Below are 25,536 nucleotides of genomic sequence, written 5' to 3'. Positions count from 1 at the left end.
TGAAGAGACTGAAAAGGAAGGGCAGGCCGCCGCTGAAAAGGCTGTGAGCAAGGAGGACTTTCATGGTGAACGGAAGGCTCCAGCTCCAGAGGTCACTGCTACTCAGCCTGAAGTCGCAGACTGGTCTGAAGACGCGCAGGCGCCCTCGGTGCCTAGTCAGCAGTTCCCTACTGACGACTGGTCCGCAGCTCCCACTGCTCCAGGCCACTGAGTGGGTAGGAACCCATTCCGCCGAGTGGTCTGAAGTTGCTCGTCCACAAAGGCACACCAAACGGAAATGAGGTTGACAGAAAATAAAGAGCTTCTAGAAAAATAATGATATGGTGGATTATAACTCACTGAAGAAAATAGAAATCCATCAGTCTGTGTTAAAACATTTAAAAAACATGAACAAATTAGTGGGGGGAGAAGAAAATGTTCCACCTAACAAACACCAACTAATAAAATGAAGTGGGAATGATGGAGATTTTAAAAAAATCAACATTTAGCAACCATCACGGTAAAAATGGATTCAGGCAAGACTCGTCAATGGATGCTAAAACTAGGAAGTGGGAGTTTAATGAGGAACAGAAAATCCAATTATCTTCTGCGATACACTTCACAATTACTTATTAATTACTAAGTATCTGGGAGATGCCATCTTAACCTTAGCCAGTAATGGGACAAATTGACATTGCGTGCCTGTTGGTACAATGCACCAAGAAGAACATATCAATTTTGTTGCAGACCTTCCAAAAATGCTCACACTGAATCTAATCATCAGGAAACATCGAACAGACCGGAGCTGAGGTTCATGCTACAAAGTAATTAGCCTGTACTCTTCAAAAATGTCAAGGTCATGAATGAAAGGATGAGAAACTGTTTCCGTTTGTAGGAGATGAAAGAGACATGACAACTAAATGCAACTTATGATTCTGAACTTGGGAAGGGCTTTATTAGGACAATCAGTGAAATTGGAATGGGGGTCTATGGATTAGACAGTGGAATGGCATCATTGTTAATTTCCTAATTTTGATGCTTCAGCTGGGGTCCTGGAGGAGACTATCCTTGTTTTTAGGAAATACACACTGAAGTATGAAGGGGTCATAGAGCAAGAGGTCTGCAAATTAATCTCAAATGGTTTAGAAAGAAACAAAGAGAATGACAGAGCAATGTGGTAAAATGTCGACACACAGGGAAGCTCGGTGAAGGGTGTATGGCGGTTCTTTGTGCTTATCTGCACTTTTGCTGTAAGTTATGAAACTATTTCGAAATCCAAAGTTAAACACTGTTAATCCAAATCAACTGGGAGAAAAAAGCCAACGTGATCTTACCGTACACTAATGCAAGTCTAGCCAGAATGAGACCGCTGAACTCTGTGTGGGTCAGACCTCACTGGAACGTGGAATTTGGCTCCTGGAAGGTGAGGGGCCTGTATCGGATGAGGAACCACTGAGGGCTCTGGGAATGTTCAACCAGAAGAAGAAAAAGCCAGGAGGATAGCGGGGAGCCTGACTTCCTTCTTCAGTTCTCCAAAGTGCATCTGGGACAGAGAGAGCAGACCTCTATAGGGAGACAAATTTTTGTTCAGTATGAGGAAGGGCTATTTACCAATTAGAGAGCAAAAAAGGGGGATTGAGCTATCTTGGGAGTTCCCCGTCGTAGGATATGCTCTGAAAGAGGAGGGACAACCCATCCTCATCAAGCGAGTTTATGAGTCTGCTCAATTCTGGGCCCAATAACGACTAAGGTCCTTCTGATGGAGAGCCCACGGTTCTCTGTTATCTTCAGGTAGTGGGAATTTGAACACTTCGGGAATGAAATGCACCCTGTGTTGGACTCGGATGAACATTTCCTTCTGTTCACATGGGGCATGAGTCATCCTGCTCTCATGTGGGCTATTTCAATATATAATATCCTGAGCACCCTGGAAAATTTATTTGTCCCCCAGAAATGAGCTGGTCACCACAGTAAAAGTCAAAATGCTTTTATTTTAGAAACTGTCATTTGACAACATCGAAAATAGGTCCTGAGAAAACAGTAACAAAAAACTTAGGAGAAAGTCTGGCAAGAACGTAAATGCTCAGCATCTCAGGACCAAACATCTTCAGGTTGCTGGCAGCCTGCCTGCTCATACACCTTGTCCCGGCACTTCTCACTCTTCATTAAAAAGTGAGCCCTTCTTTCGATCCAGCGCTTCCACAAGCTCACTATACAGAATATTCACCTGGGAAAGAGAACAGCAGATAGATTTCCTGAGACACAAGGAAATGTGGCACCGCTTCCCAGACTCTTAGGGAAGAGGGACCCCATCGCACGAGGTCCGTTGACTCGGGACAGCAGCGATTATAAGGGAGAAGGTGCTTAAAACATAAAATAGCCTTTGCTCTTATTTGGTAGCAAGACTTCCCCCCACCCCCCCTCAAGCCTCTCCTGGTTAGCTAGTGGCCCAGAAGTCTGCAACCCAGACTACTCCCTCGAGAAAACACCTCCAGAAACTGTCATCGTTGGCCCAGCGGTCAGTCCTTCCCCACTTGCACTGGCATCGACGGTGATGCATCTTTCCAGAGCTCTATCCTGACATTCTTCTTAGATTCCACTTGCTCTCCCTAGGTGCCCTCCGCCCCGCGTTCACCATCCTTCCTGGTTTTCACTCTAAGATGTTACTGTTTAGAGTCCCCTAAGTCTCGTAGTTCTGTGGAAGCACTGCGAGGAACAATGATCAGGATCCTTTCCCGGCCAAGAAGGTAGGGCTGAGTCTTTACCGGGTGCCCAGATAGAACCTCTCGGCCCCCCTCGTCCTCTTCCCTCCTCACCTGAGTTTCATAGCTTCTCTTGAGGGAGCCAAGGTGGTCAAGAAAACGCAAGGCTAGGCCACACCATTTTTCTGCAGAGACATACTTTCTCCTGCCATACATAAATATGCCAGTGTTCCAGGACTTGATCATCAGCCAGAGAATCTCTGTTTCTGGGTAGCCTTCCTGAAATCCAAGAACAGTATCAGTGCTGTGCCCGTTATTATTAAACATTATCAAGCATGGGTGCTCTGCTAACACCAAGGAAAGAGCCACAGCCTCCACGAACAATGCCAAGCCCCTCGAGAGTAGGAGGAGAGCATCTTGAAGGTTTGTCAGCTGTAGAATGCTCCACAGCAAGACCTCAGGAAGTGACATGTAAACTGGAAAAAGCACCGAGGCCCGCCTGGACTCAGCCTTGGTCTCCCTGACACAGGAGAAAACCCTATGTCTTGTTGGTGGCTCCCCTTGGTGTGTCCTCAGTCTATTATCTCTAATTCTCGGAGAAGCTTGTCAAGAAGCAGTTTTATCGAATCTGCTAATTTCCTCGACCTGAATCAGTGGGTATTTAGAATAGAAATTATATTCATCTTTAGGTTTTGCATATATATTTATTTTAAGGAACTGGCTCACACAATTGTGGGGGCTGGCAAGTTGGAAATCTGTAGGGTAAGCCAGCAGGCTGTATATTCAGGTAAGAGATGATGTTGCAATCTTGAGTCTGAAATCTGTAGGGCAAGCCAGCGGGCTGGAGACTCGGGCAGGATTTCACTGTTACAATCTTGAGGCAGAATTCCTTCTCCGGGAAATCTCAGTTTTTGCTTTAAGGCAAAACCTGATTTTGGAGGGTAAGCCGTTTTATTTAAAGTCAACCCATTGTAATTAAAAGGAAAATACTACTCTTCTGTGTTGACGACACGTACCGAGCTATGAACAAAAGGGCCCATTTCTAAGATGGTCCCTTCACCTAAGAGTAGTCTTCAACGTGGCTGATCACAAGATTTTGCAATAAAGAAAGGGATTGGTCTGAGGAGCTACTTTCCAGGTTCTTGTATAGGAGATGGACCACGAAGGGAGCATTCACGTGCTCGATCCAGGTTAAAGCCCTTCATCTACGCAACAGGCCCTGAAGGGGGAAATGCGACAGAAGACTCGGGCCGCGGTTTCTTGGGAGTGTCCACGTCTCAGCTCATTTGGGTCTACAGAAATCACCGTGCATAAAACCCTCTGAGAATGAGGGCGCTAAGAGGGACAAAACAAGGCTCTTATCCCAAAGGCCACACAGTGCCTCTGGGGAGCCAGGGCATCCGTGTACAGAGAGGACTACACAAGGCATGTGATTAGGACTAGGCAGAGTCACACAGGCAGTCGGTGCTCTAATTCGGTTAAAAAACAAACAAACGAGCATCAGACTGGCGCAGTCAGAGGAGGTCTCGTCTCTCCTTGGAACGCCACCTCCCGGCCCTGTCCACTCGGTAAATGTCTACTCTTTCTTCAAACTCACAAGTAGAGTCCCGTACTCCTTTCTCTCTGCTTCCACAGCAAGCTTTACATCCCTGACACAACTCCGAGCACCCTGCTTTGGCCCTGTGCATGTATTTATGTCCTCCGTGCATGTATTTATGTCCTCCGCCAGATGGTTGCGTTCACGGAGGTGCAGGGCATTAGCCTTGCTCACCTCTGTATCCTCAGAGTTGCACACCACGCCTGGCCCGGAAGGGGAGCACAACGGATGCTTGATGGATGACTGCACGAACGAATGCCTCAATGCCCCAAGGCTCCCTCCTCTGTGAGGCAGTCCCCGATGCCCACGCCACTCGGTTCCTACGGCCCTCAGTTCGCAGCACCGCAACAGCACTTCGTAACACGGTGTTGGCCGTCTCCCCCACTCGGCCGGGAGCTCCCTGAAGGCAGCGTGGCATCTGCCTTTGTAAAGTCACAGCCTGGCACAGGGTCTGACAGGGTCGCGATCGTAACTGAACGGACGACCAAATGACTGAACAAACATGGCCTTAGGGTAGAGGAGTCGGACCTAGACATCCAGAGATGATAGGAAATCTCCACAAGAGGCAAATGCGTGGAAAGCAGACTGGTGGCCGTCAGGGACTGGGGCGGGGAAGAATGGCGAAGGACGCCTGCTGGTTACAGGGTCTCTTCAGAGTGACAGTGATGCTACAGATTCGGACACTGATGGCGCTTGCACAACACATGCGAAAACCCGCAGAACCGGATACTTTACCATTGTGAGTTTTATAATATATGACTTACATCTCAATAAAAATGATAATCTAGATATACAGAGAAAGAGAAGGGATTCCGTGTGGGCAGAACAGGACAAATAAGGACCTGGGCTGTGCTTGACGTTGTGCACGTCTCAGGGGGACTAATACGTGTTTGGCCTAAGCAGACAATTTATGTAGGGAACTTAGTGGGAACTAGGACGAGAAATGTAGGGTAGGGCTACCTAAGTATGTCCTAAATCCTTTCCCTCGGAACATTAGTGTCATGAAAAATAGATGGTCAATAAAAACAGGGTTCTTCAGCCCCGTAGGTCTTGGACACGCTGCATTCTACACATACCCTCTTGGAGCAGTATAATGCACCTTCGTTCATTCAGCGTCCCAGGAAGTTTTACAGAAAAGAAATCATGTGACTGTGCTTAATCCAGGGTATGCAGACCATTTACTAACATCTTGTGGAATGTCGTTTGTGAAACACTGGCCTGGAGCGTAAAGGGTTTTGCATCACAAGCCATAGATTTTGGAATGTATTCTGCCGGCAATGAGAAATCACTGAAAGTTTCTGAGAAGGGAACGGATAGTGATGAAATTAGAGTCTTCTTGAGAGTGAAAGGCCAGTGGTGTTTAGGATGGACGTGAGTGTGAGAAAACAGCGAGACCTATTTAAATGGAACTGTTAAGAGTCTAAGGATGAAGTGACTAAGACGTGCACAACGGGGAGAACTAACATAGTGGCAATGGAAAGCTGTAAGGAAGATTCTAAAAGAAGAATCAATAAAACCTGGTAACGGCTTTGATATGGGAAATGAAAGATACATCAATTGAAAATGGCTCGAAAGTGCATAGTTTCAATGCTGATACCATTGAAAGGAGGAACTGGAAGATGATTCTGGGGATAGGGGATCAAGATAATGATAAGTTCTCCTTTAATCATGTTTGGCTTGAGGTAGCTTTGGGAGATAGGTAAGCTGTTGCCCGTATGGACTGGAACTGAGGTAACACTTGAAGTGTATCAATTCACTTGAAGGACAGAGTTACAGAATATAGAGAAGGAAAGAGTAGAGAATCATGGAAATGTTCACAGTTGGGTGGAGGAGTGAAAAGATAATGCAGAGGAGCGGTGTGAAAATAAAGGACACAGGAACAGATTTCAGTGAGGAGGCAGAGGTTAATAATGAGGGCCGGGGTAAAGAAAGAGGCTATCAGATTTGTTAGCAGTCGGTAATTCGCGGCGCCGCTGAGTACAGTGTGGCTAACGGGGCAGGGAGTGAGGGAAAGAGTGGCTCAGGATGAGGACAGACAGGGAGGCAAGGGCCATGTAGGCCACATGCAGAATTTTGGTCTTTAAGAGCAGTGGGAAACTACAGACAAAGATAAGCAAGGTCACATATTTGAAAATCTAAAACATCATTCTGGTCACTTGATGGAAAAAGGTATGGAAGAAAGCAAGAGATGCAAGGAGACCAGCTAAACGTTTCCTACAGTAGCTGAGGTGAAGATGATAACTTGAACTAGGCTGGTGATGGTGGAGGATGGGAAGAAGTGAATGAATCTGAGCTATTTAGGAGGCAGAACTGACAGGACTTGGTAACACACCAGAAATGGGGGGTGATGCCTATATGTCTGGCTTAGGCAACTAGAAAAACGATGGTGCCATTCCATGAGTTAGGCAACACCACAGGAGTTTTATTTCATGTCCAGTGTGGCTTAGGAGAATCACTAATCGTCAATAAAATAATGCATCAGCGCAGCTACTCACCCCAAAGTGACCTAGACTGGCCTAGGTGACATACAAGTCAATGACAGCAAATATAGGTGTTGGCTCTTAGGACTTTCTGGGGCTCATAATAGAAGCCAGATTTTTTCTGTCCTCACCATCTTAATAAATACAGCAGTCATACAAATTTCTAACAAAACTAGGTGTTCTGGAACACAATGACTGTCTCTTTAGTTTCTCCTCGGGGCTCCTGAAGTGATTATTGTGTATATCAGTTTTACTGAGATATAATTCAAGTACCATACAATTTACCTATTTAAAGTGTACAATTCAATGGTTTTTAGTATATTCACAGAGTTCTGCAACCATTGCCACAATTAATTTTAGAACATTTTTATCCCCTTTAAAGGGAACCGTGTGCCCGTTAGTCACTCCCCATTTCCCCCAATACTCTTCCCACATCTTTCGGCAACTACTAATCTAATTTCTCTCTCTTATAGATTGGCCTGTTCTGGACATTTCAGATAAATGGAGTCACACAGTATGTAGTCCTTATAACAGGCATCTTTCACTTAGCATAATGCTTTCAAGATCCATCCATGTTGTAGCATGTGTCAGTAACTCATTTCTTTTTATGGCAAAGTCTGTTCCCCTCACATGGAAGCCTCTTATGTTGCTTCTCAGGACACAGCCTCTGTTCTTATAGATTGCCCTTACCCCGGGAAAAAATCTCTAAGTCCCTGCTCCAGAGCTTTGGCGGGGGGCAGTGGACCCCTTTCTTCTGAGTGATACACCTGCTTTTAGAGTAGGGTACTGGGTAGGGCGGTAGTCTCTAGTGTTCTCGGCTTGCCTCTTTGGGTGGGGAACCTCTGCCCTATGAGTTAGCTGGGGCAAGGGTCCCAGTGGTCTGACTTGCCTGAGGTAGATCCTTTGCCCTCTAAGTGGGGGCTGGGAGAAGGAAGGGAGGCCTCACTCTTTTGGCCATACTTGCCAAAAATTTAGCCTTTGTAGCTTGGAGCTGAAGGTGGGAGAGAAGTGCTGACAGCCTGCTGCTCTTTGTGGGACATCATATCGTTCAACTGGGAGGCTGAGGGGAGTGGGAGCATTGTTTCCGTGGCCACAGTTTCCTGGAGTGGAGCTTCCATCATGCTGAGCTGGGGGTGGGAGAGGGGGCCGAGTGGGTCATGGCTCAAGTAGCACAGACTCTCAAGGATCCTACCAAGATTTAGTAGATTTTCTTGAAGAGATCCTTTTACATTTTCTGTATGTTCTTAAAACAATTTCTAAAGACTTTAGTTGTTTTTTCTTTCTTTTCCTTCTTTTAAAAGATTTATTTATTTTTAAAGATTTTATTTATTTGAGAGGGAGAGAGAGAGAGCAAGCACACAGGAGCAGGGGGAGTGGGAGAGGGAGAAGCAGGCTTCCCACTGAGCAGGGAGCCTGAGGGGCTTGATTCTAGGACTTGGAGATCATGACCTGAGCCAAAGGCAGATGCTTAACCAACTGAGCCCCCCAGGCACCCCTATATTTATTTATTTTTGTTTAAGAGAGAGCGAGAGAGCACGTGAGCCAGTGGGGGGGAGGGGCAGAGGGAGAGAATCCTCAAGCAGACTCGCCGCTGAATGAGGAGCCTGATGCAGGGTTCAAGCTCACGAACCTGAAACCATAACCTGGGCTGAAATCAAGAGTTGGATGCTTAACCAACTGAGCCACTCAGGTGCCCCTAGTTGTTTTTTCTATAATTTTCACCAGTATGGTTGTTTTCCTAGGGAACATGCCCATTCAGATTCTCATATTGCCATTACAGAGGTGGAAGTCTCTAGAAACCTCCTTTTATTAATAAGGAAATTGAGGCCAAGATATTCAGTGCCATCTGCCTAGGGCCACACAGTATGTTTGTGGCACAGATAAGAGTAGAAGCCAGGGGCACTCACAAGCCGTTGACTGGTTATTTTCCCAAGCACACCCTCCAATTTAGTGAAAATGTCTCCATTTTCACCTGATGTTAACAAAGAAATATACTGTTGTTCATATAGATTTTCTTGATTTGATTAATTCTGTGGTTGAACAACTTTTGTATGTGTTTCTTAGCCAACTGCATGTCTTCTTTTGTAGCTTACCTAGCTACAAAAAAAAAGCTATTGCTTTTGCTCATTTTTTTCTGGTGTTGGTAATCTTTTTTTTATTGATTTTTAATTTAAAAATGGATACATAGATGAATGGAGCAGAACAGAGACCCCAGAAACAAACCCATGATTATACGGTCAGTTAATCTATGACAAAGGAGGTAATAATATACAACGGAGGAAAAGATAGTATTTTCAATAAATGGTGCCAGGAAAACTGGACAGCCACATGTAAAAGAATGAAACTGGACCACTTTCTAAGACCATACACAAAAACAAACTCAAAATGAATGAAAGACCTAAATGTGAGACCTGAAACCATAAAAATCCTAGAAGAGAACACAAACAGTACTTTCTCTGACATCAGCCATAGCAACATTTTTCTAGATGTTTCCTAAGGCCAGGGAAACAAAAGCAAAAATAAACTACTGGGACTGCATTTAAATAAAAAACTTTTGCACAGCAAAGGAAACCAGAAACAAAATAAAAAGACAACGTGATGAACAGGAGAAGATATTTGCAAATGATATATCTGACAAGGTACTAACCAAAATATATAAAAAATGTACACCACTCAACCCCCCAAAAACAATCTGATTAAAAAAATGGACAGAGGACCTGAGTAGACATTTTCCAAAGAAGACATACAGATGGTGAACAGACACATGAAAAGAGGCTCAACATTACTCATCATCAGGGAAACGCACATCAAAACCACAATAAGATATCAGCTTACACCAGTTAGATGGGCTAAAATCAAAATGACAAGAAATAACAAGTGTTGGTGAGGATGTGGAGAAAAAGGAACCCTCATGCATTGTTGGTGGGAATGCAAACTGGTGCAGCCACTGTGGAAAACAGTATGGAGGTCCCTCAAAAAATTAAAAATAGAAATACCATATGATGTAGTAATTCCACAATTGGGTATTTACACAAAGAAAACAAAAACACTAATTCAAAAAGATATATGCACCCCTATGTTTATTGCAACATTATAGCCAAGATACGGAAATAACCTATATGTCCATTGACAGACAAATGGATAAGGAAAGTGTGGTGTGTACGTACACACACACACACACACACACACACACACACACACAGGAATATTACACAGCCATAAAAAAGGATGAGCTCGTGCCACTTGAGACAACAGGAATGGATGGACCTGGAAGGTGTTACGCTAAGTGAAATAAGTCAAACTGAGAAAGACAAATACCATATGATTTCACTCATAAGTGGAACCTTAAAAAAAACCGAAACAACAAATGAATACACAAACAAAATGCAGAATCAAACTTATAAACACAGAGAACTAACTGATGGTTGCCGAAGCGGACAGAGGTGGGGGTTGAGCAAAATGGATGAAGGGAAGAAAGAGATCCAGGCTCCCAGTTACGGAATGGACAGGTCACAGGCATAAAGGCAGGGCATAAGGGGTACAGTCAGTGATGTGGTACTAGCCATGTAATGGGTGTAATGGGACAGACGGGGATGGGACAGACGGCAGCTACACTTGTGCATAATGTATAAACTTTGTCAAGTCGCTAAGTTGTAAACCTGAAACTAATGTAACATTGTGTGTCAACTCAAATAAAAAAATAAATAAAAATAAAAATGCTACAAATATTTTATCTAAGTCCATGGCTTATTTTAAAGCTTTCTGTGGTATCTTGGGTCATTCACTAATTTATATAACTGAGGGGCGCCTGGGTGGCTCAGTCGGTTAAGCAACTGCCTTCAGCTCAGATCATGATCCCAGGGTCCTGGGATCGAGTTCTGCATCAGGCTCCCTGCTCAGCGAGGAGCCTGCTTCTCCCTCTCCCTCTGCCCCTCCCCCTGCTTGTGCTTGCTCTCTGTCAAATAAATAAATAAAATCTTTAAAAAATTTCTGTAACTGAATCTATTTTTTTTTCCTGTACCACTTCTGGGTGGGTCCTCTCCATCCCATAATTAAAAAACCTAGTTTCCTATATTTTCTCTTAATACCTTTATATCTTTGATTTTATGTTTAGTTCTTTTTTAATTTTTAATTTTAGTTTTTAAAGATTTATTTATTCATTTTAGAGAGAGAGACAGTGTGTGTGCGAGTTGGGGGAGGGGCTGGGGGGGAGGGAGAGAGAGCATCCCAAGCAGACGTGGGGCTCGATCCCATGACCCTGAGACTACGACCTGAGCCGAAATCATGAGTCAGATGCCCAAGTGACTGAGCCACCTAGGTGCCCCATAGTTGTTTTTTGTTTTTTAAGATTTATTGATTTGAGAGGGAGGGAGAGAGAGAGAGAGCACGAGCTGGGGGAGGAGCAGAGAGCAAACCCTCAAGCAGACTCCCCACTGAGTGCAGAGCCCAACCTAGGGCTCAATCCCAGGACCCTGAGATCATGACCTGAGCTGAAATCAAGAGTCAGCGTCCTAACTAAGAGAGCCACCCCTCATGTTTAGTTCTTTAATCCATCTGGATATTCATTCTTTTGTTCTTTATTTTTGTGTGTGGTATGAGGTAAAAAAACAGTATGAATACTTACCACTTATATACTACTATGTGCTAGACAGCTAAGTACTTAACATATATTAATTATTTAATATTACTAATAACACTATAAAGTAGGTACTAGTATTATCTTTATTTTACAGATGAGGAGACAGAGGCACAGAGAGTTCGGTGATAAGACCAAGGTCATACAGCTAATAAATGGTGTAGCCAGATTTTAAATGGGCAGCCTGGCTCCAAAGTCTGTGTTCAACCACTGTGTTATACTGGCTCTCAGTTTAAAGGTAAGGATTTAACTTTACTTTTTAAATTGTCCTTACGTCATTTTTTTTTTTTAAAGATTTTATTTATTTGACAGAGAGAGAGAGAGAGACACAGCGAGAGAGGGAACACAAGCAGGGGGAGTGGGAGAGGGAGAAGCAGACTCCCTTGCTGAGCAGGGAGCCCGATGCGGGGCTCGATCCCAGGAACCTGAGATCATGACCTGAGCCGAAGGCAGACGCTTAATGACTAAGCCACCCAGGCGCCCCTAAATTGTCCTTATGTCATTTTTTAAATAGACCATCTTTCTCTCAGTGATTTGATATACTTCCTTCATTGCATACTACATTCTCATAGAAATGTGGTCTTTTTCTGGCCTCTATCCTCTTCTATTATTGTGTTTTTGTTTAAACTAATATCATACTTTCAAAATTAATAATACATTATAGTTTTTATATTTGATCAGTCAAATCTTCCCTTGGCTTATTTTCTTTGGGGGAATTTTAGCATCATCACATTTCATTCAAAAAATCCTATTAAGAAATCCTACTGAGGAACATCTGGGTGGCTCAGTCGCTTAAGCGTCTCCCTTCAGCTCAGGTCATGATCCCAGGGTCCTGGGATCGAGCCCCACATCGGGCTCCCTGCTCAGCAAGGGAGTCTGCTTCTCCCTCTCCCTCTGCCTGCTGTTCCCCCTGCTTGTGCTCTCTCTCTCTGACAAATAAATAAATAAAATCTTTAAGAAAAAAAATACTATTGAGATTTTTATTTTGATTGAATTTAGGAAAACTGAGTCTTATTAAGCCTCCCCATCCAGGAACATGGTATATATTCCATTTGTTGGAGAACTATGACATTTTTAGAGCAGAAAGGGAAGATCTGTAGAAAGATACAGACTGAAAATAATGGAGAACTGGTACAGTGCTTCAGGAGGTACAGGAAGATTAAACTCACAGTATAAGATTGCAGGAATATCTCTTCCTTTAAGAAAAAGGTTAAGATGACTAAATAAGTACGATGGCAGAATGTTATGGTTGAAACATGGACCAATGGGGAAACTCATACTTAATGTCCTTCATCTTCTCAATTAAAAAGATATGATGAGATCATTTACTAGGGTCATCATGAAGTAGCTCTAAGTTTTTATCAAAGTACAAAAGGCTTTTTATGAGAGCAGAAAAGGCTTGAAGCAGCCATTTTACTTGAGTTTGCAAAAAACTTGACAGGAATGAAAGGATTTCTGAGCAGTGATAAGAACCCATTTAAAGTTTAACATGAATCCGTATTGGACAGTTCTGTGTTTTTTTTAGAATTTATTTTTATTTTTTTCATAATTAACATACAATGTATTATTTGCCTCAGGGGTACAGGTCTGTGATTCATCAGTCTTACCCAACACCCAGTGCTCTGTGCTTTGCTCTAGTGATTCTGCTGATTAATATCAGGAGAAAAACTGATGGTGGTAGGTCACTAGGCTAGGGAAAAAAATGAAACAGCAGGCATGACCGAAAAAAGAAAAAAGAAAGAAAGAAAGAGAGAGAGAGAGAGAGAGAGAGAGAGAAAGAAAGAAAGAAAGAAAGAAAGAAAGAAAGAAAAAAAGAAAAGGAAAAAAGGAATGTGGTTACATTGGTCTATAAGAGAATGGGAAGAGCTGAGTTATTTGAAGTCCAAGTGAGAGCAAAGAATAGGTGTGGGGAAGTAAGAGATTATAGTAACTAGAAAAACTTTGAGTTGACAATTTTGGAAATGGAGCTTATATGGGGTATAGACAGTGGCTAAAGAGCAAAAACACCCCCTCCCACCGTGAGGTGGATGAATTGATAACATGGATGCCAAAGTCACTTAGGATAATAAACTGAAGTTACCAAGGAAGGAAAAATTGGGCTCAGAAAGCGCTAGTTCATGACAACACTGATAATAAAGAGACAGAAGACACAGATTTTAAGTGAAGAAAAGCAGCAGGAAGATGGTGTGTAAAAAGCACAAAGTGATAACACGAAGCAGAGATTCAGGTAAATTTAGTTCCTTCTTCTGCCAAGAAAAAGGGAGTGGGAGAAGATGAGCCCTCCACAAAAACAATTAGTGAGGGACATGTTGTCTTGAGGGAAGATCCTGCTTTGTTCTAAGAGGAAGAAGGGAGAAGAGGTGAAGATTGATAATAAGGAGAATATTGCCTACAGTTCTGTGGGGGAAACACTATCTTTTTTGGGGAGGTTGGATGAAGTTATAGATAACCTTGAGAGTGAGGGTAAGGATTTAGAGAATGCAGAGCTATCAGAGATTTGGGGGGGAAAAGGAGACGTGGGGAAAAAGGAGTGATGTAACAAAGTTGGTGTTTTAGGGCGACATATTTAATAGGGATGAACAGGTAGAACTGGAGAAGAGTTAGAGACCACTTAGGAAACTAACTACAGAAACCCAGAAGAGACACGATATCTAAGCCTGGATCGAAGATTTCTTTGCATTAACCTCAATTCCAGCTACAAGGAGATGTGAAGCTTGGAAGAAGAAAAATTTGATGAAGGAAAAACCCTAGGACCATTGTGCTATGAAGAAAGTGCACCAGGTTCAATTCTCAGCTTTGCTTTTACATAGCTGCATGAGCTTGCGTAAGACATTTAATCTTTCAAGGCCTCAGTTTACAAAATAATAAAATTGAAATGGATTAACCTTAAAGATCATTCATTTCAGTTCTAAATTCTATCAGTCAATGAATGAAGCTTTAGATCCTAAGTCTTGTTTATAAGCTATTATAAGATTGGCAGAAGGAGTAATTCTGTCAATACTAAACATGAAAGGAAAGATGATACTGACAAATGGGCAAGCAGTGTTTCTCAAATTTCACAGTGCATACAAGTCACTTGGGGATATTGTTAAAATGAAGATTCTGATTCAGTTGTTCTGGGATGGGGCCTGAGTTTCTACACTTCTCACAAGCTCCCAGGGGATGCTGATGCTACTGGTCCATGGACTCTACTCTGAGGAGCAAACTCCTAGAAAGTATAGCTCAGTAGTTTGAATCACCTTAGCTTCCTTTGTAAAAGAAATGAGGCTGCTTTCTCCTGGGCTTCTTGCTGGTTATGCAACATGCCTTTGTGACTCTCTGTGACTCAGATGTCAGCTGTGAGATTTTGTTTGTCCCTTTTATTTAAAAATGTGTAGGGATTTCCCCCTATTACCTATGTTTCTGTATGGTCATAACAATGAACCAGGGAACTTCCACTTCTATGAAATGGAGTAGATGTACTTATCCCTATTCCTTCTACTAAGTACAACTAAAACCCTAGACATTGTTCATAAAATAACCATAAGAAGACTCAAAAAGATATTATTCATAAAACAAATAAAAGACTCTGAAAGGTAGAGAGAAGGAAGACTGGCTAGGGACCTTGGGGCCAAGGAATGACATACTGGTGAGTTCCCTGGGTTTTCAGTTGTTCGTATATCTGACAGTCGGTGCTAGAGATGCCAACAGGCACAGACAAACAAACGCCCCACGAAAAGTATGTTCTCCCTAGACAAAGTACCAGGAAAGGGGCAGCAATGCAAGACAGAAAACCTGTAGACATTAACTATCCTATTACAGCTGAACATCGCAGAAAACACTGTGGTCCTAGCCCCACCCACTCCAGCAAAAGCCGAGTGGGGAGCCTAAATTTCTATCCTTGTGAGGGTGTAATGAGGCACGCCGACCACTGCCTGCATGGTATCAGAGAATGCCAGATAGGGAGACAAGACTTTCATCCCCAATGGCTGGTAATGAGGCATTCTCCTATCCTCTGAAGTATCAGTGGAACCTAGATTTCCACCCCCAGAGAAGGTGGAACAAAAGACGAACAGAGTCTGCAAACACTTGTGAAGAGGCAGGACTTTAACCATCGCACAGCAGATAATGAGGCACCCCCACCATGGTGTCAGTGGAGACCATGTGGGGCACCATCTCCACCCAGCAGTAACAAGGAATCCTCCCCCTTGAGTATCAATGCAGGCCAAGTGGGGAACCTGAGCGTCTATTTCCACCTGGAAGTAATAAGGCCAAACTCTCTACCCTGGCATAGCAGTGCCAGAGAAATCCAGCTAAAACAGAAGGTTCAAATGAGATCCAGAGTCTCATAAACATAACATGAAAATGTCCAGGTTTCAATAAGAAATTATTCATCAGACCAAGAACTAGGAAGAACTCAGACTGAATGAAAAAAGACAATCAATTGATGCCAACACCAAGATGACAGAAATGTTACAATATCTGACAAAGATTTTAAAGTAACCATCATAGCACAGTGAAGGAAACAATCAACAAAATTAAAAGGCAATCTATGGAATGGGAGAAGATATTTGCATATGACATATCTGGTAAACAGTATCCAAAATATATAAAGAACGTGTAAAATCCAACATCCAAAGCACAAATAATCCAATTAAAAAATGAGAAGACTGGAAGAGACATTTTTCCAAAGACATACAGAAGGCCAACAGACACATGAAAAGATGGTCAACATCATGCTTATCATCAGGGAAATACAAATCAAAACCACAGTGAGATACCGCCTCACACCAGTCAGAATGGCTAAAATCAACACAAGAAACAACAGGTGTTGGCAAGAATGAGGAGAAAGGGGAACCCTCTTGCACTGTTGGTGGGAATGCAAACTGGTGCAGCCACTGTGGAAAACACTGTGGAGTTTCCTCAGAAAGTTAAAAACAGAACTACCTTATGATACAACAATTGCACTACTAAGTATTTACCCAAAGAATACAAAATACTAATCTGAAAGGATATATGCACACTGCTGTCTATAGCTACATTATCTACAAAGCCAAATTATGGAAAGAGCCCAAATGTTGACTGATGAATGGATAAAGAAGAGGTGGTATGTATATATATATGTGTGTGTGTGTGTGTATCTATATATATATATATAGATACATATATATAAACAGACATATAGACATATATATATACACACACACTAGACACACAAAATAGAACGTTACTCAGCCATCAAAAAGAATGAAATCCTGCCAAGTGAAATAAGTCAGTCAGAGAAACACAAATACCCTAAGATTTCACTCATATGTGGAATTTAAGAAACAAAACAGATGATCACTGAGGGGAAAAAAGAGAGAGGCAAACCAGGAAACAAAGAGACTCTTAACGATATAGAGAACAAACTAATGGTTACCAGAGGGGAGGTGGGTAAGGGGATGGGTTACGTAGGTGGTGGGGATTAAGAAGTGCACTGGTTGTGATGAGCACCAGGTGCTGTACTGCAGTGTCGAATCACTAAATTGCACACCTGAAACTAATATTACACTGTATGTTAACTAAGGGGAATTTAAATAAAAACTTAAAAAAATAAAGTAACCATCATAAAAATGTTTCCATAATGTACATACTTCAAAGAAAAAAAATAGAAAGTCTCAGCAAGGGGTGCCTGGATGGCTCAGTCCGTTAAGCGGCTGCCTTCTGCTCAGGTCATGATCGCAGGGTCCTGGGATCGAGCCCTGCATCAGACTGCTTCTCCCTCCCCCACTCCCCCTGCTTGTGTTCCCTCTCTTGCTGTGTCTCTGTCAAATAAATAAATAAAATCTTTAAAAAAAAAAAAGAAAGTCTCAGCAAAAAACCAGAAGATATAAAGAAGAACCTATGGAAATTTCAGAACTGAAAAATGTAATAGCTGAAATAAAAACCTCCATGAGTATCAGTTAGGAAAGACGTTGGGTTTGAGGTTGGTGTTGAGGAGAGTAACTACCATGACTTTCAGTACTTTGAAGAAACCTCAGATGTGAGGCCTTCTGGCCAAGCTTCTGTGATTTCATATTGCCAGAGCATTTCTGTATCCCTGTGGCTTGCAGCTTTCTATAAGTTTGCTGTGGCAGAACCAAGAAAGAAGGCATATGCAGATTTCTACAGAAATTATGATTCCATGAGAGATTTTGAGGAGATGAAGATGGGTGGTATCTTTCAGAGTGCACAGTGATTTTGGAATGTAAAGAATTCCTTTGGGTTGAGTTCCATTGAAGTTTGTCACTGACCTGTGTTCCTGAACTATGAAACACGAATATTGGGTTATGGAATAGTTTCTCTTGGTAAACAAACAACTAACAAATTAAAAAAAGGAAAAAAAAACCCTCCATGAATAGGTTCAACAGCAGGATGGAGGAGGCAGAGGAAAGATCAGTGAACTCAAAGAACAACAGAAATTACTCAATCTGAACAACAGAAGAAAATGGACAAAAAATAAGAGAATAAAGCCACCAGGGACTCATGGGACAATGACAAAGGTTTTAACCTTTCTGTCATCAGAGTCCTGAAAGAGAGGACAAAGAGGGTCGGGCTGAGAAAGTACTTGAAGAAATTATGTGTGAAAACTTACCAAATTTGGCAAAAGACATAAACCTACAGATTCACAAAGCTGAGTGAATCCCAAACAATATAAACTCAAAGAAATCCACCCAAGAGACATCATAGTCCAACTTCTGAAACTAAAGACAAAAAAAATATTGAAGGCAGCCAAAGAAAAATAACACTTTACTTACAGGGAGAAAACAAGTTAAACATTAGCAGATTTCTCACCAGAAGCCCTGGAGGCCAGAGAAGTGACACAATATTTTTGAAGTACTGAAAGAAAAGGATCATCAACCTGGAATCTTGTAACAAAAACATCTTTTGGGAATGACAGAGAGATAGAGACATTATCAGATAAAGAGAAACTATGAGAATTTATCATCAACAGATCTTCTCTAAAAAAATGGCTAAAGGCGGGGCGCCTGGCTGGCTCAGTCTGTAGAGCGTGTGACTCTCAGTCTCAGGGTCATGAATTCAAGCCCCACGTTGGGCAGGGAACCTACTTAAAAGAATGGCTAAAGGAAGCTCTCCAAACAGAAAAGAAAGGATAAGAAAGGAACCTTGCAACATCCAAAAGGAAAAAAGAAAATAGTAAACCTGTATTTTTACACAGGTAAATACAATGAGCTTTCCTTCTCCTTTTGAGTTTTCTAAATTATGGTTGAAGGTTGAAGTGAAAATTACAACACTGATGTGGTTCTAAATGTATATACAGGAAAATTTAGGTCAATTATTAAGTGGGGGAGGGTAAAGAGAGGTAAGGTTTCTATTTATTTAAAGATTTTATTTATTCACTTGAGAGAGAGAGACAGTGTGAGAGAGAGGTCGCACACGAGCAGGGGGGAGGGGCAGAGGGAGAGGGAGAAGCAGACTCCCCACTGAGCAGGGAGTCTGACACAGGGCTCGATCCCAGGACCCTGAGATCATGACCTGAGCTGAAGGCAGATGCTTAACCAAATGAGCCACCCAGGCACCCCTAGAGGTAAGGTTTCTATACTTCACTTGAACTGGTAACATGATGACAGCAGTAGACAGTAATAAGTTTCACACACACACACACACACACACACACGTGCACGCACACACACACGCACTCTAATATCTAAAGCAACCACTAAAAAAAAAAAAAGCTACACAAAGAAATACAGTTAATAACATTACAGATGAAGCAAAATGGAATTCCAAAAAATGTTCAAGTAATCCACAGGAAGGCAGGAAAGAGAAAAAAGAAATGAAAAACAGAGAGCAAAACAAACAAAACAAAGAACAAAAAAATGAAGTGGCAGATTTACTCTCTAACGGATTAGTGATCTAAATATACTGCTTAAGGGGCGCCTGGGTGGCTCAGTCGTTAAGCGTCTGCCTTCGGCTCAGATTGGGATCGAGCCCCGCATCGGGCTCCCTACTCTGCGGGAAGCTTACTTCTCCCTCTCCCACTCCCCCTGCTGCTTGTGTTCCCTCTCTCGCTGTCTCTCTCTCTCTCAAATAAATAAAATCTTAAAAATAAATAAATAAATAAATAAATATACTGATCAAAAGACACATTAGTGAAGTGGACTAAAAATGGGCTGTCTATATGCTGTCTACAAGAAATTGACTTCAAATATACAATTATAGGCAGGATGAAAGTAAAAAGATGCAAACAGGTATATCATGTAAACATTAATCAAAAGATAGGAGGAGTGGCAAATTAATATTAGTGACTGTAGACTTGAGAGCAAAGAAAATCACCAGATAAACAGAAAGACAATATATACTGATAAAAAGGTTACTCTACAAAGAAGATATAGCAATCATAAATGTGTATGCATCCAACAACACAGTCACAAAATACATGAAGGAAAAACCAATAGAAGTGAAAGGAGAGCCAAATAATTCCAGTTATAGTTGGAGACTTCAACATGCCTGCTCAAACACTAACAGAACAACTAGCCTGAAAATCAGCAAAGATATATAAGAACTTGGAACACCATCACCCAGTGGGATCTAATCAACATTTACGGAACAATCCTCCTAACAAGAACAGGTTACAATTCTTTTCAAAGTGCCTGTGGAATATATAGTAAGATAGATCATATCCTAGTCCATAAATAAATCTCAAAAAATTTAAATAACTGAAATCATACAAGCTGTGTTTTCTGACCACAACTGAATAATACTAGAATTCAATAACAGAAAGATAAAAGGAAAATCTGTAAACACTTAGAAATTAAACAACACACTTCTAAGTGATTCATGAGTCGAAGAGGAAGTCTTGAGAGAAATAAATAATACAATGAAATAACTGAAAGTGAAAATACAACATAGCAAAATTTGTAGGCACAGGTAAAGCAGCACTGACAGGGAAGTTTACAGCCCTAAAATGCATACATTAGAAAATGAGAAAAAGTCTCAAATTAATAATCTAAGCTCCCATCTCAGGAGCCTAGAAAAAGAGCAAACTAAGTGCAAAGTAAGCAGAACAAAGTAAATAATAAAGATTACAGCAGAAATCAACAAGACTAAAAATACAAAGACAACAGAGAAAAATCATTGGAGGAGCTGGTTCTTTGAGAAGATGGATAAAATTTACTAACTTCTAGCAAGAATGACAGAGAAAAAAAGGAAGACAAATTATCAGTATCAGTAATGAAATACAGTGAATATCACTATAGAACCTGCACACATCAAAAGAATAATAAGGGAATAATACAAAGAACTCTATACACAAAAATTTGACAACTTAGATGAAATGGGTCACTTCATTGAAAACCACAACTGACCACAACTCACCCAACAGAAAACAGGTAATTTGAACAGCTCTATAACTATTAAGAAAAGTAAACTTATAATTTAACAACACTTGAAAAAAATATCCAGGCCCAGATAGTTTCACTGGAGAATTCTATCAAACATTCAGAAAATTATTAACATAAAATCTATACAATCTTTTCCAAAAATATGGAAGAGAAGGGAACATACCCCAATTCATTTTATAAAACATTAGTATTACCCTGATACCAAAAGCAGACCAAGACAGTATACAAAAAGAAAACTAGAGGCCAATATCTCTCATGAATATAGATGAAAAATCTTTAACAAAAACACTAGCAAATAGAATTAATCAATATATAAAAAGAATTATGCACCATGATCATGTGGGGTTTATTCCAAGGATGCAAGGCTGGTTCAACATTTAAAATTGGTCAATGTAATTCACTATATTATATAGAAAAAAAGTCACATGATTATACCAACTGATGCAGGAAAAGCATGTGACAAAATTCAACACTCATTCATGATAGATTCAGGGAAAAAAAATGGGGTTAGGGAGCTTCTTCAACTTGATAAAGAGCCTCTACAAAAACCTACAGCTAACATTATACTTAATGGTGAAAGACTGAATGTTTTCCCCGATAGTGAACAAGGCAAGAATACCCACTCTCACCACTCTTAACATAGTGCTGGAAGTTCTAGTCAGTACAATAAGGCAAGAAAAGGAAAGAGAAGGCATATATAGCGGAAAAGAAGAAATAAAACTGTCCGTATTTGAGAAGGGGGATTAAGAGTACGTTTATCTTGATGAGCACTGAGTAATGCATAGAATTAATGAACTGTGACACTGTACACCAACAAATATAACACTGTATGTTAATTATACTTCAATAAAAAAGAAGAGAAAGACCCTAAAACAAAACAAACAACAAATCAACAACAAAAAAACACCTGTCCCTATTTGCAGAGGACATGATTGTTTACATAGAAAATCCTAAGGAACCTTTCCCCCCAAAATTCCAGAAATGAGTATGTTCAGCAAGGTTGCAGGATTCAAGACAAACACATAAAAATCTACTGTATTTCTTTATACAGTAGACCCTTGTACACATGGGTTTGAACTGTGCAGGTACACTTACACACAGATTTTTTTTATACATTCAGTACAGTACTATAAATGTGTTTTCTCCTTCTTATGATTTTCTTAATAACATTTTTGTTTCTCTAGCTCCCTTTATTGTAAGAATACAGTATATAATACATATAACATTGAAAATATGTGTTAACTAACTATGTTATTGGTAAGTCTTCCCATCAACAGTAGGCTATTAATAGTTAAGTTTTTGAGTAGTTAAAAGTTATACATAGATTTTTGACTGTGTGATGGTTGGCACCCCTAACTCCCATGTTGTTCAAGAGCCAACGATATTAGAAATTAATACATGGACATCATTTACAATCACTCAAAAAAACCTGAAATACTTAGGTATAAATCTAACAAAACATGTACAGGACTTATATGTTGAAAAGTACATAATGCTAATGAAAGAGATAAAAAAAACTAAATAAAGAGACATACTTTGTTCATGGATTGGAAGATTCAATATAGTAAAGATGTCAATTCTTTTTCAGTTGAGATATAACTAAAGATGTCAATTCTTGATATACACTGCACTGGGTTGGATAGTGTCCCTCAAAATTCATGTTCTTCCTGGAACCTCAGAATGTTACCATATTTGGTAACAGGGTCATTGAAGATGTAATTAAGTTAAGATGAGATCATACTGGAGTAGGATGGACCCTTAACCCAATAATAGCTGGTGTCCTGATAACAAGACAGAAGAAAAACAAGAGACTCGTAAGAAGAATTCCATGTGATGACAGAGACAGAAATTGCAGTGATAAATCCATAAGCCAAGGAACGCCGAACATTGTCAGCAACCACTAGAAGCTAGGAAGAGACAAGGAAGGATCCTCCCCCTAGAGACTTCAAAGAGAGTGTGGCCTTGCCGACACCTTGATTTCAGACTTCTAGCTTCCAGAACTGTGAGAGAAGTTTCTGTTATAAGCAGTTTGTGGTAATCTGTTTTGGCAGTCCTAGGAAATGAATACTGTTCAACACAATTGCTATCAAAATCCCAGAAAAAATATTTGTAGACATAGACAAGAGTATTCTAAAATAAATATGTAAAGGCAAAGGAACCAGAACATCCAAAACAATTTTGCAAAAGAATAAAGTGGGTGGAATCACTCTACCTGATTTTAAGACTTATTATATAGTTACAGTAATCAGGACTGTGTGATATTGGCAGAGGGATAGACACATAGAGAACAGAACAGAGAACCCAGCAACAGACTCACATGAATATGCCCAACTGATTTCTGTCAAAAGCACAAAAGCAATTTAATGGAGGAAAGACAGCCTTGTCAAGAAAATGGTGCTAGAACAATAGACATGCATAGGCAAAATGAACTGTAACCTAAATCTCATACCTCATACAAAAATTAACTTAACATGTATCATAAACTTAAATGTAAAACAGAAAACTATAAAAACTTTAAAAAACCCAAGGGAACTGGGGAAAAATCTTTGGGATGTAGCGAGGCAAGGAGGTCTACAACGGACTTGACACCAAAAGTAGGATCAGTGAGATGAAGTTGATGAAATGGACAAATTAAAAAAAAAACTTTTGTTATGTGAAAGACCTTGTTAAGCTGATGAGAAGACAAGCTGCAACTGGGAGAAAATATTTTCAAGTCACGCATCTGACTAGTATCTACACTATAAAGAACTCTCGAAACTGAACAGTAAACAAGCAAAACAATCCAACTACAAAATGGACAAAAGATACGAACAGACATTTCACCAGAGAGGATATGCAGACCGCAAATAAGCACAGGAAAAGCTGGTCAGCATCATTAGCTGTTAGGGAAATGCAAATTAAAACCACAAAAGATATTGTGACACACCTATCAGAATGGCTAAAATAAAACAATAGTGACAACACCAAATACTGACAAGGGTGTGGAGATTCTGGATTATTCACACATTTCTGGCAAGAATGTAAAATGTTACGGACACTCTGGAAAACAGTTTGGCAGTTTCTTTAAAATCTAAATATGCAATTACTGTATGAGCCAGCAGCTGCCTTCTTAGGTACTATCCCAGGGAAACGAAGACTCATGTTCACACAAAAACCTGTACCCAAATGTTTACAGCAGCTTTATTTGTCATAGCCTCAAACTAGAAACAACCCAGATGACCTTCAACAGGTGAATGGTTAAATGAACCGTGGTACCAGTTCATCCATACCATGGAATACTATTTAGCAATAAAAAACAGTGACGTACTGATACATGCAACAACTTGTAACTTGATGAATCTCCAGAGAATTCTGCCCACTGAAAAAAAGCCAATCTCAAAAATTAGATACTGTATGATCTGTCATTACGGAAATGACAAAATTACAGAAACTGATGATAGGTTAGTGGTTGCCAGGTATTAAGGAGGGGCTGGGGTGGGAAAGAAGTAGGTGGGAACTATAGAAGGGCAATATGAGGTATCCTTGTGATAGAAAAGTTCTGTGTCTTTTTTTTTTTAATTAATTTATCTATTTGACAGAGAGAGAGACAGAGAAGGAACACATGCAGGGGGAGGGGGAGAGGGAGAAGCAGGCTCAATCCCAGGGATCACGACCAGAGCTGAAGGCAGACGCTTAACGACTGACCCACCCAGGCGCCCCGAAAAGTTCTGTGTCTTGACTGTAATAATGTCAACATCCTGGTTGTGATATTGTTTTATATAAGATGTTACCAATGGGGGAGACTGGGTAAAGCATACATAAGATCTCTTGTATTATTTCTTACAACTGCATGTGAATCTACAATTATTTCAAAATAAAATTTTAATTAAGAAAAATCAGAGCAATCCATTTTCTCTTAAAAATCATCTAGAATATGAACCTAAATATAGGCTTGCCTGTTTAAGCATGTAAGTCATCCTTCTTGCTTTTTCATTGGCAGTAGCTTCTGAATACCAAGTTGAGCCTTTCCTTTGAACTGAATCCTAGCAAGAGCAGGTAAAGAAGATGTGTGTTCTGGTGGAAAGAGCCCTGGAAGTGAGGTCAGATGACCTGAGTTCTAGTCCTGACTCTCATTCATTAGCCATATGAATTTAGGCAAATTGGTAACTCGACTTTTTTGGAAGGCAGCTATGCTCACCACTATACTACCAACGGGGTAACTTGACTTTTCTGAAACTTAAGAATTTCCTCATTTGTAAGGATTTGTCAAGGATAGTAATACAGCACTCTCTCTTTCACAGAATTGCTGGGGATGGGGGCAGGGATCATATGAAATAACGGATGTAAGAATGCTTTGTAAAATGTAAAGCATGGTACTGTGAGACACGAGGTTTTATATTTGGGCAACAGCCATTTTGCCACAGTATGGAGGCACTTGATAAAGGTTATCTGCTCAATAAATAATGAATGAGTGACTGGTCATTACAAAACTCAAACAAGGGCAGAATTTTCTCCCAAGCATTTAAAACAAAGGAGATACATAACACATTCAATCAAACAGGAAAAAGCAACATATATTATATAAGGAGCCAACAGGATTATTAAACTAATCTCTGCATAAGAAAGTGAACTATCCCACCATGTTTCAGGAGATGAGCAATAATGGATGTAAGACTTGTCAAAAAAGTAGAAAAACACTGAGCTCTCTAGCAGGAAACCCAAGAGCCAGGGAGATGGAACAGTAATAGACAGAATAAAAGTGGCAAAAAAAAAAAAATTGCTCAGAGAAGTTTAGGCCTTA

At 40.7% G+C, this 25,536-nt stretch overlaps 1 protein-coding gene across 1 annotated transcript in view; it reads right to left on the bottom strand.

The window, feature by feature from the left end:
* Nucleotides 1-2,049: 2,049 nt before the first annotated feature.
* TEX11 (testis expressed 11) overlaps nt 2,050-25,536 on the bottom strand; it is a 299,352-nt gene continuing 275,865 nt past the window's right edge. Inside the window, exons 29-30 of the mRNA XM_032393867.1 lie at nt 2,796-2,960; nt 2,050-2,206 (exon numbers count right to left, since the gene is read on the bottom strand). Coding sequence (XP_032249758.1) covers nt 2,135-2,206; nt 2,796-2,960 — 237 coding nt within the window. The 3' untranslated portion in view covers nt 2,050-2,134. The remainder of the gene's footprint in view (nt 2,207-2,795; nt 2,961-25,536) is intronic.

Source organism: Phoca vitulina, unplaced genomic scaffold (genome assembly GCF_004348235.1).
Source record: "Phoca vitulina isolate PV1807 unplaced genomic scaffold, GSC_HSeal_1.0 scaffold77, whole genome shotgun sequence".
Classification (NCBI taxonomy): Eukaryota; Metazoa; Chordata; class Mammalia; order Carnivora; family Phocidae; genus Phoca; species Phoca vitulina.
Note: the sequence above shows the minus strand (reverse complement) of the source record. Positions and strands in the feature narration are given on the sequence as shown.